The sequence below is a fragment of the Phocoena sinus genome, chromosome 4, assembly GCF_008692025.1.
Source record: "Phocoena sinus isolate mPhoSin1 chromosome 4, mPhoSin1.pri, whole genome shotgun sequence".
Taxonomy (NCBI): domain Eukaryota; kingdom Metazoa; phylum Chordata; class Mammalia; order Artiodactyla; family Phocoenidae; genus Phocoena; species Phocoena sinus.
In genome coordinates, this window is record NC_045766.1 from 48,738,072 (window position 1) to 48,753,546 (window position 15,475).

The window sequence follows — 15,475 nt, forward strand, 5'->3', positions numbered from 1 at the left end:
ATGCCTATAGTGCAGCTTAAGCAGAAAGAAAAGGTGGTGGTATCAGTTTGTGTGCTAGGAAATTCCAAGTGTGCCCCTCATCCAACTTCAGTAGCTGCCTCTGGTTCTTCCTGGGTCGGGCTGGAAATGGAGGGGCTGGCAGAGAAAAGGAAAGGGTAGAAAGGTCAGACTTAAGAGCAACGGTTTGGTGGCATGTTTCTCTGGACAAGAAGAAAGTTCAAGCCTTATTCTTTATCTCAATGGATACTGTAAACAAAGAATGATGTCCACCATCCCAGTTCTACAGGGGTTAAGCCATTAGCCACTGCAGTCGCCCTTAGGGGAATTCAGGATGGAGAAAAACAGGAAATATTCTGTGCTTTGGTATACTGGCCCTACATAGTTAAGATGCACATCTAAGGAATCATTTCAATGAACCCAGCTTCTTGCACCTTCCCATACATAGAAAAGCACTAAAATCATTAATTTGAGATGTCTGTTCTTTGTGAATAGCAATAATCTTTTGACATTTGACTACATGTTTTTTTACAGCAAAAACCGTCACATATATCCTGGTTCCTCCTTTACATCAGAGCAGTTCCTCAAAGCTGTCTGAGAGGCTGTTTCCTGGGCTATAGTCCTCAGGAAGGCCCATGAATGAAACTTAACTCATAACTTTTATGTTGTATGTTTCCATTTCAGTGGACAATACATATCTGAATTTCTCAAAGATTTATCACTGAGAATCTTTATCTACAACATTTGTGGCATGGGCAATGCTCTTTCTTATAACTTTCACTTACCACTTGTAGCCTCTGAGTACTTGGTGGTTCATTCTACACAGATTCTTTTTGTTTGGGGTCCCCTCTCTCTCCCAAGTAGCCCTCTTAAGCAGACAAAAATTTAACCCAGGCCTGGTCCTTCTTCATGGACCACATTTGGTCCAGAGAAACATTTGTTCATCCTTGCATCTGTGGACATGCATTTCTCATTGCTCTGCTGTAGGTAAACTGCTCCGGCCACTACCGTGGGCCTTAATTTCTCAAGGATGAGTCAAACACCCGGGAGTCTTCAACTTCTCATAGGTCCTGGACGTAGGTAGTGAACTAAGGCTTGTAAAACTGGAATCTGAGCACCTCCTTTGCAAGCTCTACAGAGACTATAAGCACCTTACTTTGGAAGTGGGAAAATTTGACACATTTAACTTTGTTCTCAGTTTTTGGGATCTCCGCTGAAAGGAAAGAGAAAAAGTGTCACTGTAAAAGCTTGTTGCATGCCTAGAAGAAAAGTGTAGGAGTGATGAAATATGGAATCTTCCATGCTGCTTCTAGAAAGCAGTGGGCCAGCTCCCATGATTGACTTCATTGCAACAAAGGTATGTGCCAGACAACCGCTTTAAGCCAGTTTGTGGGTCTGAAGCAGTAAACAAAACAAAACAAAATATTGGTTCTCCTAAGCAGCTGAATGGAACCAGTTGAATGTGTATCACTATGAGAAAGAACTGCCCGGCAGAGAGAGAAGTTTAGAAACATTTTTACACTAAAATCTTTTACACAGAATGACCATTGAAGTCAGACAGACCTGGAGTTTATTAGCTGTGCGACCACAGGTAGACAGTTTGTCACTCTAAGCCCTTGGTTTTCTGACTTGTAAAAGGGAAATAATAGCTAACTTGAAGGATGGCTGTAGAGATCAAATGAAATGTTGTATGTAAAAGACTGTGAAACAGATGGCCCTCTATGGGTTATCGCCATCATCACCATCCTTCCTCAGCCTAGAATCCCTTCCTCCTTCTCCCTGCCCCATTAATTCCCACTCTTCCTTAAAGATAGCTTAGAGGGCTTCCCTGGTGGCGCAGTGGTTGAGAGTCCGCCTGCCGATGCGGGGGACAGGGTTCGTGCCCCGGTCTGGGAAGATCCCACATGCCGCGGAGCGGCTGGGCCCGTGAGCCATGGCCGCTGGGCCTGCGCGTCCAGGGCCTGTGCTCCGCAGCGGGAGAGGCAACAGCAGTGAGAGGCCCGCGTACCGGAAAAACAAACAAAAAATATATATATATAGCTCAGAGTCAGTCACCTTTTCCAGGAGGCTTTCATGGACTCCCTTTCCCCCTCATTATGGTATAGGTGCTTCCAAAGCATCTTGTGATATCCCTATTTTGGCACTAACCACACTTAACTGAAACTGTAAAGTCGCTTCCCCCATTAGAACTGTGGGCTCCTTGAATACAGAGAACACTGTACTTCTGAGAGTACAGCTCTCAGGACAGGGCCTGGAAGAACAGTAATCAATGACCTGACATTTATGACATATGTGGACACCATCCAACCTCAGAGATAGGGAAAGAGCAGTCTATGTCACTGATTCCCTCCCTTGGCAGAAAACATATCCAATCAATCAAAATTGAGATGGCACATCCCTGATTCCCAGTCTGGCTCTTTGAATCCTATAACTCTAAGGCAGGAAAAAGCTTTAGAGAGTGCCTCATCATGGCGGGAGGGGGGAATATCTCAAGGAGCTTGTGTGCCTTAAAAAATGTATTCGACATTATAAGTTTATATTTGGAAAAGTCAAAGAGGGACTTTACTTCGTTGTGTTTTGGAATGGAAAGCCAAAAAAAACCTTGGTTGGTGGGGATATTTATACATGAGTCATATCATGGGGAAGGCAATCAGAACTGGGGCAGGGAAACATGAGGTATCTGTATCTATCAAAAGGAGGCAGGCATTACTGAAGTCTGACAAACACTGATCTATTTTCAACCATTTATTTGCATACATATGGGGAAACTGAGGCCCAGGGGGACAAAGAGGTGTGTCCAAGGAGACACAGCTTGTAGGCAGCAGAGGCAGGATTTGTGACCCCCAGATTAGTGTTCCCCCACTACATCTCAGCCTCACCATGGCCTTGTGTGCTGAAGAAGTGGCACGGCCCTAGGGCAGGAGGACCACTGGGTTGAGGACTGAGAGGTGGAAGGAATGTGATCCTGGGAAAGCCAGTGGTCATATGCTCACATACAAAATGGGGAAAGTAATGTTCTATCACACAGGGCTGCTGAAGGGTCAAAGGAGAAGAGAAATTCCTTTATAAACTGCAAAACATTATTTAAAAATGGCCTTTCTGGCATTTAAATCATCCAGCTGGTAAAAGAACAGCACACCAAAGCTATAAATGTAGACTCTCCATCACTTCAGCATAACCACAAACAAGGATTTCCAGACAAGTAGGAAAATTAATGCTAATCAAAACTTCCTGAGCACTTTTTTTTTTTTTTAATTATTTATTTTTGGCTGCGTTGTGTCTTTGCCGCTGTGTGCGGGCTCTCTCCAGTTGTGGCAAGCGGGGGCCACTCCTCATCACGATGTGTGGGCTTCTCACTGCGGTGGCCTCTCCCGTTGTGGAGCACGGGCTCCAGGTGCGCGGGCTTCAGTAGTTGTGGCTTGCGGGCTCTAGAGCTCAGGTTCAGTAGTTGTGGTGCACGGGCCCAGGTGCTCCGCGGCATGTGGGATCCTCCCAGACCAGGGCTTGAACCCGTGTCCCCTGCACTGGCAGTCGGGTTCTCAACCACTGCGCCACCAGGGAAGCCCAAAACTTCCTGAGCACTTCTTAATCAGGGGTAATGGTATAAATGGGTAGCCACATGGGGAAAAAAAAGGTAAAGTTACATCTACTTCTCAAATTGTAAACCAGGATAAATTCTAAATAGAACAGAGACCTAAATTTTAAAAATAAAACCATACAAGCACTAGAAGAAAACATGAATGAATTCTTCTATAACCTGGAAAAAGGGAAAACTTTCCCAACCTTGACTCAAAAATTCTGAAACAATGAGGAAAAGATTAGGATTCAATTGCAGAAAAATAACACTTCAACAAGATAAGATAAAACATACCATAAATATAAGGAAAAGATTCAAATTAAAAAGAAAATGTGCAACTTATATCATAGGCAAGAGTTTAATAACCTTAACATAGAGTGAGCTTCTAAAATTAAAGAATAAGGGACTTCCCTGGTGGTCCAGTGGTAAAGAATCCACCTTCCAACACAGGGGACGTGGGTTCGATCCCTGGTCAGGGAACTAAGATCCCACATGCTGCACAGCAACTAAGCTCGCACACCACAACTACTGAGCTCACGCACCTCACCTAGAGCCTGCGTGCCACAAACTACAGAGCCCACAGGCTCTGGAGCCCGCGCCACAACTAGAGAAAAGTCCATGCACCACAACGAAGAGCCCGCGTGCAGCACCTAAGACCTGACGCAGCCAAAAATAAATAACTTTAAAAAAAAAAGAAAGAATAAAAAGACCAAGAATCCCATAAATATCCTAGAGCTATAAACAAGCAGCCCACAGAAAAAGAAATGCAAATGGTCTTTAACTAATTACACTCAACCTCACTCATAAGAGAAATGCAAATTAAACTATCCTGAAAACAATGTCTTACCCATCAGACAAAAATACCCAAACTGGACGACAAAATCTGTTAGTGAGTCCATGGACATTTCCATATGTTGCTGGTGGGAAGGCCAGCAGGAGGGTAAAATGGTAAAACCCTCATGGAGGAAAATTTGGCAATATATAGTGAAATTATACGTTCATTTATCTTTTGACCTAAGAGTCTCACTTCTGGAAATCCACTCCAAAGATTTGATGGCAACAATACGAAAAGGCATGTGCATGAGGCTCATTGCAGCACTATTTATAGTAGCAAAAGCTTGGAACAACTCAAATGCCCATCCATGGAGAACTGGTTGGATAAAGTTCAGTGCATCCACGTGGGAGTGATGACTCCACAATACTATTACGTGAAGTAAAAGTAATGTGGAGAAAAGTGAGTACAGTAAGCTATCATTTAGCTAATGGTGCATATCTTTTTAAAAATGGATGGAGGATTCCCTGGTGGTGCAGTGGTTAAGAATCCATCTGCCAGTGCAGGGGACACGGGTTCAAGCCCTGGTCGGAGAAGATCCCACATGCTGCGGAGCAACTAAGCCCGTGCGCCAAAACTACTGAGCCTGCACTCTAGAGCCCGCGCACCACAACTACTGAGCCTGCGTGCCACAACTACTGAAGCCTGCATGCCTAAAGCCCATGCTTCTCAACAAGAGAAGCCACCGCAATGAGAAGCCCACGCACCGCAACGAAGAGTAGTCCCCACTTGGCGCAACTAGAGAAAGCCCAGGCGCAGCAACGAAGACCCAACGCAGCCAAAAAAAAAGAAAAAAAAAAAGGACAGATAAACCAAAATATCCTTTTTAAATAGCTACCTGTAAGGGAAGGGATGAAACTGAATGGAGGGGACTAATACAGGAGCTAGACTTCTTTAAACATACTTTGTTTTGGACCTTGGAAACTTGTAAATATCTTCCAGAATTATAAAACATAAAAAGATTTTAAGCAAACTTTAAAAATCAAAAGAAAAATGAAATAAATGAACCTGTGTATCAAGTCTGTGCCACAGCCATGGAGAGATGAATCATCTCCAGTGACTTTAAAACATAGGACTTTGTTCATTCCTAGTGGGTAAACCATAAGGACAAAAAGAACTGTGAAACAATCTTAAACTGTAAAGTATTATATTATAGGTAGTAATGCTGGTATTGCCTTTTTGAGACTATTATGTGTGGACTGTAAGGTAAAGCAAACGAGTACTGGTGTTGGCGTCACTGAAATTTTCAGCGTGGAAAAAGGAAATATGTCTGTGCAATAGATGACGTAAAAACCCTGTCATCCTGAATTTGAATTGGAAGCATCAGTATAAACTCATTAAGTATACTATACTGTCTTGAAAAACAAAAATATATTTCCTTTCTCTGTCCACTGAATATGTCTAGAAACAATGATCAAACCAGTAGCAATGAGCACCTCTGACACCTGGAACATGATCCAGAGCTCTTTAGAGAAATGGATGATTCCAGATCTGGGGAAGGAAATCTGGAAGAGCCTGGAACATGTTATGTCAGAAACCATGGAAGAAATAAAACACTACTGAGGTCATGTCAAAAAAAAACTCAGGAGCCAATTTGAAGAGGCTCTCATTGGTCAAAATGGAACCATTTGAGTCAATAAAAGTAATTACAATGGATTAGAACATACCAAATATTCAATACTTTTACACCATAGGTTCAGTATGACACTAAAATAAAACAAAACAAACAAAAAAACCAAAGAAACAAAACCCCTCATTGATCACCTTTAGAAGCAATCTGCTTGGAAATTAACTTGAAAAGTAATACATAAAAGAAAAGAAGCAAGCACTTATCCTATCTTTCTTATAGTTGTAGCTTGGGTTTGATGAGGGGCACTTCTTCTAGGGTATTTCAGCCCATAAATTTTAAAAGAATGATAGAGTATCACCATTTGGACACCTCTAGGGAAATAATGAACCTAGGCAGTGGTTTCAGTGGTACTAATGTGACAAGAGGAAATCAAACATCATACACTTCTTAACAGATGTGCACAATGACACCTGTAAGTATTCTAGCCCCCCCAAATCAAACTTCAGTCTAATATTTGATCAAGCTTCTAGAACAAACTAGCAATTCACAGGAAACACAGTGGACAGAGGAATATGTTAAATGACACTACTGAGGCTGGGAGGCGAGGAATCATGAAAATGCAGATTGTGGGAAATTCTACAGGGCAAATGACCCAGTTTGGTCAACAAATAAATTGGGAAAGGAAGAGGGAGAGAGGGAGAGAGGGAGAGAGGCAGAGAGAGAGACAGAAACAGAAAAACTCTAGATTAAAGGAGGTTTAAGAGCCATTATTTAACTACAACCCTGAAATGCACAGTTAAAAAGTTATTTGGGGAAATTTAAACACTGATTTGACAATGAATAATATAAGAAAATATTGTTAATTTGTTATAGGTGTGATAATGGTATGGTAGTTAGCTTTAAAGAGTCCTTATCTTTTAGATACTAAAGTTTAGAGAAACAAACAGAAGTTTATGGGTAGAATGATATGTTGGGAATTTGCTTTAAAATAATCTGGGGGTGTGGGGAGTAGATAGGAACACAGAGTAAATAAGTTTTCTCTTTCTCCATAATAAATAAAAAGTTAAAAATAAATAAAAACAATAATGTTAAAAACAAGCCAATTTCCGGTTGATGCAGAGACCCTGTAAGGCAATCCGAGACTCAGCCCTTCAAAATAAAGTCAACTTCCAAACTGTGAAGTCACCTACCCAGAATGCCTAGTCTGAGATTCTCTGAATTTCTGAAACTTATCATAGACTAACAAAATACTTCACTATAATCATTCATTTAAAATGTCAGATCATGACACTTCTCTGCTCAAGTCTCTCAGTAGCTCCTCACAGAACTCAGAAAAATAGGTGAAGCCCTTTCAATGGTCTACAAAGCTCCCCCTACTTGCCATCCCCTGTAGTAGCCAGCCTGAAGGTGACCCCAATGAGCTCCACCTCCTGGTATTTGAACTCTTATGTAATCCCCTCCCACTCTGTTCCAAGGTAGCCCTGTGTGCTCAATAGAATAAAGCAGAAGTGATGGCATGTTATTTCTGAGATTAGGTTACAGACACTGCAGTTGCCACCTTGGCTGCTTTCTCTCTCCCATGAATCACTCATTCTGGGTAAAAACCAGCTGCCATGTCATGAACAGGTCCATGTAGAGCCCACCTGGCAAGGAACTCAATTTTCCTACCATCACCCTTGGGAGGGAGCTTAGAAGCTGATCCTTGAGCTCCAGTTAAGCCTAAAGGAAAGTTTTTCTTAAAGGGCCAGGCAGTAAATAGTTTAGTCCTTGCAGGTCATATGGTCCCTACTGCAAACTACTCAACTCTACCGTTGTACGCAAACAAAAAATAATGGGCATGGCTGTGTTCCAATAAAACTTTATTTACAAAAAGAGGCAGTAGTTTGTTAACTTTTGCATGACTGCAGCCGAGGCCCACAGCTTGACAGCAATATCGTGAAACCCTGAACGAGGACCACCCTGGTAAGCTGCTCCTTAGACTCCCCATCCTCAGAAACTGTTGACTGTTTTAATCTGCTACGCTTGGCACATCCTCCCCTATCACCGCCCACCCCGCAACACACATACCCCTTCACCTTTCTAGTTTTACCTCATCCTTAGACTCTCCACCACACACTCAGCTCAGCAGCCCCTTTGTTGCTCCTTGAATGTAGCAGAGACACTCCTGCCTCAGAGCCTTTGTTCTGTTATTGTGTCTGGATGCTTCTCCCCCAGGTATCTAGTTGGATCCACTAGCTCTTTCCTCAATTGAGCCCTTCTCAGTAAAGCCTTTCCTGACCCTATAGACAAATTCAACATGCCTCCCTCCCTACATCCCTTATGTCTGATTTTCCTTCGTAACATTTACCACCATATACCATACATTTTGCTTTGTCTTCCTCCACTGGAGTATAAGCTTCACGAAGACAAATGTTTCTATTTTGTACTGCAGTATCCCCAATGCCAGCAAGCAGTTGCTCTCAATAAATCTGTTAAATGAATGCGCTTGTCTCAACTAACCTGCCAACTCCTTAAAGGCATGCATATCTTACCTGGCAGAGTGTACCCAGGTCCCAGCACACATCAAATGCTAAATTAACTGTGTTTCTGAAAGATTACTCTAGGGGAGAAATTAAGGAGGCAGCTGGTGTTTGCAACACTTGATCCTCACTCTGCGCTCTCTATAGGCAGCTTCACCCATGCCCACTGTTTAGTACCCAGGTGCACAAGACTAGCAGGTATCTTCACCTAGATCCTTCCTCTGAGCTCTAAACCTACGCTATATTCAACTTCATGCTTGACACCTTCTGGACCTCAAATTCAGCATGGCCTAAACCTACTCTTGCCTTCTTCCAATGTTACCAAACTTGGCAAATGCCACCATCTAAGCCCACTGTATGTCATCCTTGACATTTCTCCCTTTCCACCAATGTCCATCACCAAGTCCCACAAATTTTATCCTCTGAAAAATCTCTAAAATCTACTTCTCCCATCTCCAACACCTCTTACCTACCATCACAGATACAGCCATAAGCCTCCTGTCTCCCTGCATCCAATGACTGCCACTGAAAACCATTTTTCGTAATGCAGACACAGATCTTTTTCAAAACGCTTATCTCATTACACTCCACTTAAAATTCAGTAGCTTAGGGCTTCCCTGGTGGCGCAGTGGTTGAGAGTCTGCCTGCCGATGCAGGGGACACGGGTTCGTGCCCCGGTCTGGGAGGATCCCACATGCCGCGGAGCGGCTGGGCCCGTGAGCCATGGCCGCTGGGCCTGCGCGTCCGGAGCCTGTCCTCCGCAACGGGAGGGGCCACAGCAGTGAGAGGCCCGCGTAACGCATAAAAAAAAAAAAAAAAAAAAAAAAAAAATTCAGTAGCTTACCATTTCTCTCGATTAAAGGCAAGCATCAACTTCTGTCCTGCATGTGCTGGTTTCTGCTTACCTTTCCAGATTCTTCTCATAACCAATCATTCCATTCCAGATGCACTGGATGCCAACCAGATCCTCAATGTCCCAAGAATTTTACCTATGCTGTTCCCTCTGGCTAGAACACCCTTTTCTGTTTACCCAGAGATTACCTGGCCTGTTCTAGGTCAGCTCAAACACCCTGTTACTTTCCTTGACTGCATCAAATTCCTTTTTAAAACCCCTCTTCTTTGTTGTATTTTACATGATTATTTGGACAGTTTCCCTCACCATACCTGGAAACAGGCTGTTTTTTCTCCATTGCATCCACAATGCTCAAGAGCAAGCACATAGTAGGATGTCAGTAACTATTGGTGAAAAACATGAACAATTCAAATGGGGCAGTTAGGGAGTTGCTGTGTAACATTGGTGAGTACTTAAAACAAGGTCTTAGTAAGAGAATTAAAACTTTTAACACTCCCAAAACCAATTATATTCATCTGTATTAGGTCGGTATACTCAAGATCTGGCAACATGATTCTACTATCAGGACTCACAGCCCATGCCTGAGGTACTAATACTACCTTGGGACCAATGGAAAAGTAAACTTATATGGCTCCCATAATTCTCATCTACAATTTGGATTTTGACAAACCATGCTGCTTAGAGCTCTCAAAGGTTGCTTTACTTGGGATAAAGGGTCTATCTACTATAAAGTTTTATGCAACAGAAGACCACCATTTTTAGCATGATCAGGAGGGGGTGCTGAGAGGAGAGAGAGGATTCCAACTGGCTGAGTGAATTATTATTCAGACAAGGAACACAGACACAGTGTACTGGGCAAGATAATGAGTTCAGATTTGAAGGTTTTGCGTTTCTAGTGCCCACAAGGCATCTGGACAGAGACCTCTAATAGGCAAGCTGGTTTAGAGCAGTACTATGCTCAACTCATAGAGCCTTTAGGCTAATTAGGAAAGTTGCTCCTTTGAAGCAAAGGGCAGGAGTGATTCAATATTGAGCACCTATGTGCCAGAACTGTTCTAGGCACTCAGGATTTCATTTATAAACTGTACGACGATATTTGAGACTGTCAAGAGAATTGAAATACTTTATTATATAAAGTTATACCCAAAATTGTGCTTCATTTTTTCACTGTATACTTTAACTCAAGGACATTTGTAAAAGTAGTACACTCCAGAAATCCTGGAAGAAATTCCACTAGCTATAGGCTATTTAAATACTGCTTACAGAAAGTTTTAAAAAAAAACAACAGATGAGTACCAAAGAACTTATTTACAAAACAGAAGTAGAGTAACAAATGTAGAATACAAACTTATGGTTACCAGGGGATAAGGGCAGCGGGGGTGGGGGGTGGGGATAAACTGGGAGATTGGGACTGACATGTACACACTACTATACATAAAACAGGTAACTAATAAGAACCTGCTGTATAGCACAGGGAACTCTACTCAACACTCTGTAATGGCCTATATGGGAAAAGAATCTTAAAAAAGAAAAGGAGTGCATGTGTATAACTGATTCACTTTGCTGTATACCCGAAACCAACAAAACATTGTAAATCAACTATACTCCAATAAATTTTTTTTAAAAAAAGTATTAAAGGGGGGCTTCCCTGGTGGCGCAGTGGTTGAGAGTCCGCCTGCTGATGCAGGGGACACGGGTTCGTGCCCCGGTCCGGGAGGATCCCACGTGCCCCGGAGCGGCTGGGCCCGTGGGCCATGGCCGCTGGGCCTGTGCATCCGGAGCCTGTACTCCGGAACCGAAGAGGCCACAACAGTGAGAGGCCCGTGCCGACGAAAGAAAAACAAACAAAAAAAAGTATTAAAGGAAAGCCAGCACCATATAAACAGCATACACTTAAATCAAAGAGATGAATGCTTAACATACAGAGTAATGTTTTTTATTCACTGATAAACTGAAGGTCCATTTCCAGATGTTTCTCTTGTATACTTCATTTGTTTTGTTAGCAAGCAAAGCCCTGAAAGGGATGGCTTCATCTAGTCCTCAGACTCAGATCCATCTTCATCTTGACTAATCTGGAAGTAACGAAGTTCATAAGTCTCCTTGTCGGACGCAACCACACGAAGCCAATCACGAAGATTGTTCTTCTTAAGGTACTTCTTGGTGAGGTATTTCAAATACCTTTAAAATAAAGACATGAATTTCATAAAATACCTGCTGTGTAAAGGCTTATTATATAAAATATGCACTGTCATATTCGTCTTCTGTGTTCCCAGTTCCCTCCACAATCTTTCCTTTCATTTGTATTAAGCATTAGCAAGGTTGCTAGGGATATAAATATGGCAGCATCTCAACCCCAATTAAAATCAGTTTATGCCCTATCAAAACCCTTATTTCTCCCCTCCCCAAATAAACTTTATGCTTAAGAGCATAATAGTAGTTTCCTCTTCAGTCTTACTGCCACATTAGATTTTTTAAACAATATACGATCTTATTCTTCAAATGTTATGTACTAAAATGTCAACATTCTCTTCCCTACTATCAACCTCCCTAACCTTAATCCCACCTTGGATAAACAAGAGGCAAACCATCAACAGCGCTGAATCCAATTCACAAGTTTAAGATTATCCAGTCTTGCAACTAGCATATGGCTCAGTCCTTATAAAAAAGCTTACAGCAGGCCTAATTTCACCATTCCAGCCATTCTCACCGTTTACATTTTACAGCAATCCTGAACTCGCAAGCATTCGTCTCAAGCCTCCCTGCCCTTTGTTAATGTTGCTCCCTGTTAGAAATACTTCATTCCACTGGCAACGCTAAGCTTATTCTCAGGTTCTCTGCAAATTCTTGCTTTACCAATCTCTACCTTCAATGTAACAGTTACAGTACTGCATTTATAACAATTATCTGCATGTCTATAAGATCCTTGAAGACAGATACTTCATCTCCAAATACCTAGTGATTAATTCATGACCACAGCTAACATGCACTGCTACCACCTTAATCCAAGCCACCATTTCCTATCACAGTAGGCTCCTAAGTCTTCAGTTTCCACCATCAATCTTCCTCAGCCACAACAATCAATTCCTTAATTTGCATGGCTCACTACTGCATTTCATTTAGATGAAGCTTCCCCTGACCACTTTATACACCAACCTTCTTTATGCACGTACACAGCACTTATCAACTACTTAATATTGCATTTCATTATCTCTCTTCTCCACTCTAGAATTTAAGTTCCTTGGTAGTGGGTACTTAGTCTGCTTGGTTCACTGCCAGGCTACTCAGTCCTGCAACAGTGCTGCCATGTATTATCTACTATTTGCCAAGTAAACTGAATGAACGAAAACTGGCTGCAACATCAACGTTAAAGACTTTACCTTTGATTGGCTGCTTCTACTAGACAACCAAGACTAAGAAAGTTGGGACACTACTCCCAAGTTACACAACAGATATGTTTCTTCAAACGTATTCTAATATTAAAGCACCCAACATTGTTAAAACAAAATACCATGGAAAACAAATACCAACCTTTTAGAGAACTGTTTCTCAGAAGCAACTGTGATTTTACTCTTGAAGCGTTCAATGTGAACGACATTCCCAAGATTTCCAGTTTTTCCATTCACTTTAACCTTCTCCCGTAGAAACTGTTCCTATTTTAAAACAGAAAAAATGCCACACTAGGGAAGAAAACCCTAGATATTCACTAGGGAAGGTACCCTAGGAACAGAGCTTAGGTTAAAATCAAATATTACATACTCAATTCATTTTTAAGATGATAAAAAACAAGCTGAATTGAGTGATACTTACAAAATTTCCAGAATCAAAAATTCCATCTTCTACTGGATGAGTAAGGTCCAAATTAAACTTCCAGGTTGACTTCTTAGGCTTCTTGTCTTTCTTCTACAGAAAGTTAATATAATTATGGCTCTCTACAAGAATTTATTCACTTTATACACAAAATCAAAGATCTGTATCAGTGCAGTATTGTACAATGAGGCTATATACATGAAATGGTGCAAAATTCTAAAAAAATTGCTTAATACTTATCAGATATACCCTAACTTTTTTTAAACCAGGCTATGTGTAGGGGGAGTACACTCATTAACTTGGTTAAAATCAAGTTTCATGAAATCCGATGGAAATTTCCCCTGTTCACCACGTAAGTGCCTCACAAGGGCAAAGCTCAAGAAAGCGCAAAGTATATGCTGAGCTACTACTAGTTTCCTTCATCAGAAGATTCCAAAGAATCCTATTTTGCAAATGGAAAAGAATAAGAGAATCAATCTACTTTCTACTACAAGTTAAAACTAAAAAATACCCACCTAGCTTGGTTTGAACCGCTAACCAGGCCCATTTTGTTCAAGTTATCAAGACTTAAGTTTTGTGGGCTTCTATTATTGATATTTTCCAGACCACAGATGTTCAATTTTAAATTACTAAAGGCACTACTTTAGTACTGCCATCCCCACTGCATATGGGGAAACAGGTAGTGTACCACCTAGTCCAAGCTCAGCCGCCTGCCAGAACAGGATATTCTGCCCACTAATGTGTAGGGAATTCAATCCTTAATGCTGTTATGGGTGAGGAAAGGAAAGGGGAGAGATACCTTTAATCTGGTAATTTTTTTTTTAAACATGTATTACTTAAGTTTTCCATACCCAAAACTTTTAGGCCAATACCGCGGAATAAGGCTACACGTAAAATCCAACCAAATGGATACCAAGCACTAAAGCCAGTTCGCTTTCTTAGGCAGTGGCATACTTTGTGCCAAAAAAATTTATCCCGAACTTGGAACTGGTAAAAGAGAAGACTAGGAACTGGCCTTGACTGGGCAATTTATACCTTTGTTGGGGCATCGGTTAACTTCGGACAGGCAAGTCATTTATCTGGGGGGAGAGATAAGCCCAGAGGGCTTTGGACATTATCTACTTTCGTATTTAACCCAGCAATTTTACCCTAACATCAAATGTTCTTTGGACCGGCTTTAACGTATTACTGGTCCCCTTATTAATAAATAAAGTCTCTGAAGCATGTTCCTTTTCTATTTGCTTAAGAGTCGTGGCTTTCACCTTTAAAAAAAAAAACTCGTTATGAGATAATGAAGAAATTTCTTCCCCAACTTAGTTTTAAAGTTCTCTGAAACTTCTGCAACCGCGGCTATCCCGGGAGTTGAGTGTCTCGGGTGCCCCTCCGCCCTGGCAAGGCCATTCGACCGGGCCTAACCAATTACCCACATTTGCTTCCTAGTGCAAATAAACAGGTTATCATCGGCGTTACCAGGCACGAGGGAGAAAAGCAATGGCCCAAATTCTGTCCCACTAGCCCCGTCCACCGTCGTGCTTCCTCCTTCCCTGCGCTCCCACGACCGCCCATCCTAACCCAATTCTGGGCCCAGCTCGAACTCCTCCAGACCACATGGCAGTTGCCAGGAGTCAGAAACTTATAATCTTAACATCCTGGTTGTGTTCCTGACCCAAGTCTCCATTTTTACCCTTCCTCGACCTAGACTTTGACGCTCCCAGCTCGCCAGCTGCAAAAATCATCTACATTGGAGTAATATACTCCCAGCGAGACCAACGTCACTCACCACAGCCATCTTGCACGCCGGCAGCGCGATCAGAGAAAAAGCGAAGGCCGGCGGCACACATTTATACCAAAGCGTGCTGCGTCACGCGCCGAGATCGTAAGATCGCCGCCTCCCGGAAGAGGACTTGGGAGGAGCGCGGAGGCTAGTAACCCAGGAAACCGGGGGCGTAGCCTGGAGTGCAGTAGGCAGTCACTTTTCCTGAGCGTCCACCAGCAGCGGTAGCTGAAACCATTCACGATTTTACGCTGGTGACGACAAACGCTGGTTGACCACAGAGGTCTCTGCGGTTGCTTGCTGGGAGGCCGCTCCAGATGCACACACCCGAGGGATACAGGAAACATTTTTCACTAATCGCCTGGATCTTTTTTCCAATCAGGGCAAGGCAATGTCTCAGGTTCCTTTGGGATCTCCTGTCTTATATTGCAATTATAATCTTCCAGCAAAAAAAATTATTTCTGTATATATGTTTTTAAGTCTTGTTTTCTAAATAACTGTTGAGGGAAATCAGTGTTTCAGGGAGCCAAAACAAACTTGGTTCTT

General features: G+C 42.3%; 1 protein-coding gene across 1 annotated transcript; it reads right to left on the reverse strand.

Annotated features, from left to right (window-relative positions):
* Positions 1–10,455: 10,455 nt before the first annotated feature.
* Positions 10,456–15,037, reverse strand: RPL22L1 (ribosomal protein L22 like 1). The gene is made up of 4 exons (XM_032631666.1): positions 14,936–15,037; positions 13,156–13,248; positions 12,877–12,998; positions 10,456–11,526 (listed from the first exon to the last, which is right to left on the reverse strand). The coding sequence occupies exons 1-4, from the start codon at positions 14,942–14,944 to the stop codon at positions 11,382–11,384; spliced, it is 369 nt and encodes a 122-aa protein (XP_032487557.1). The 5' UTR covers positions 14,945–15,037; the 3' UTR covers positions 10,456–11,381.
* Positions 15,038–15,475: the final 438 nt, after the last annotated feature.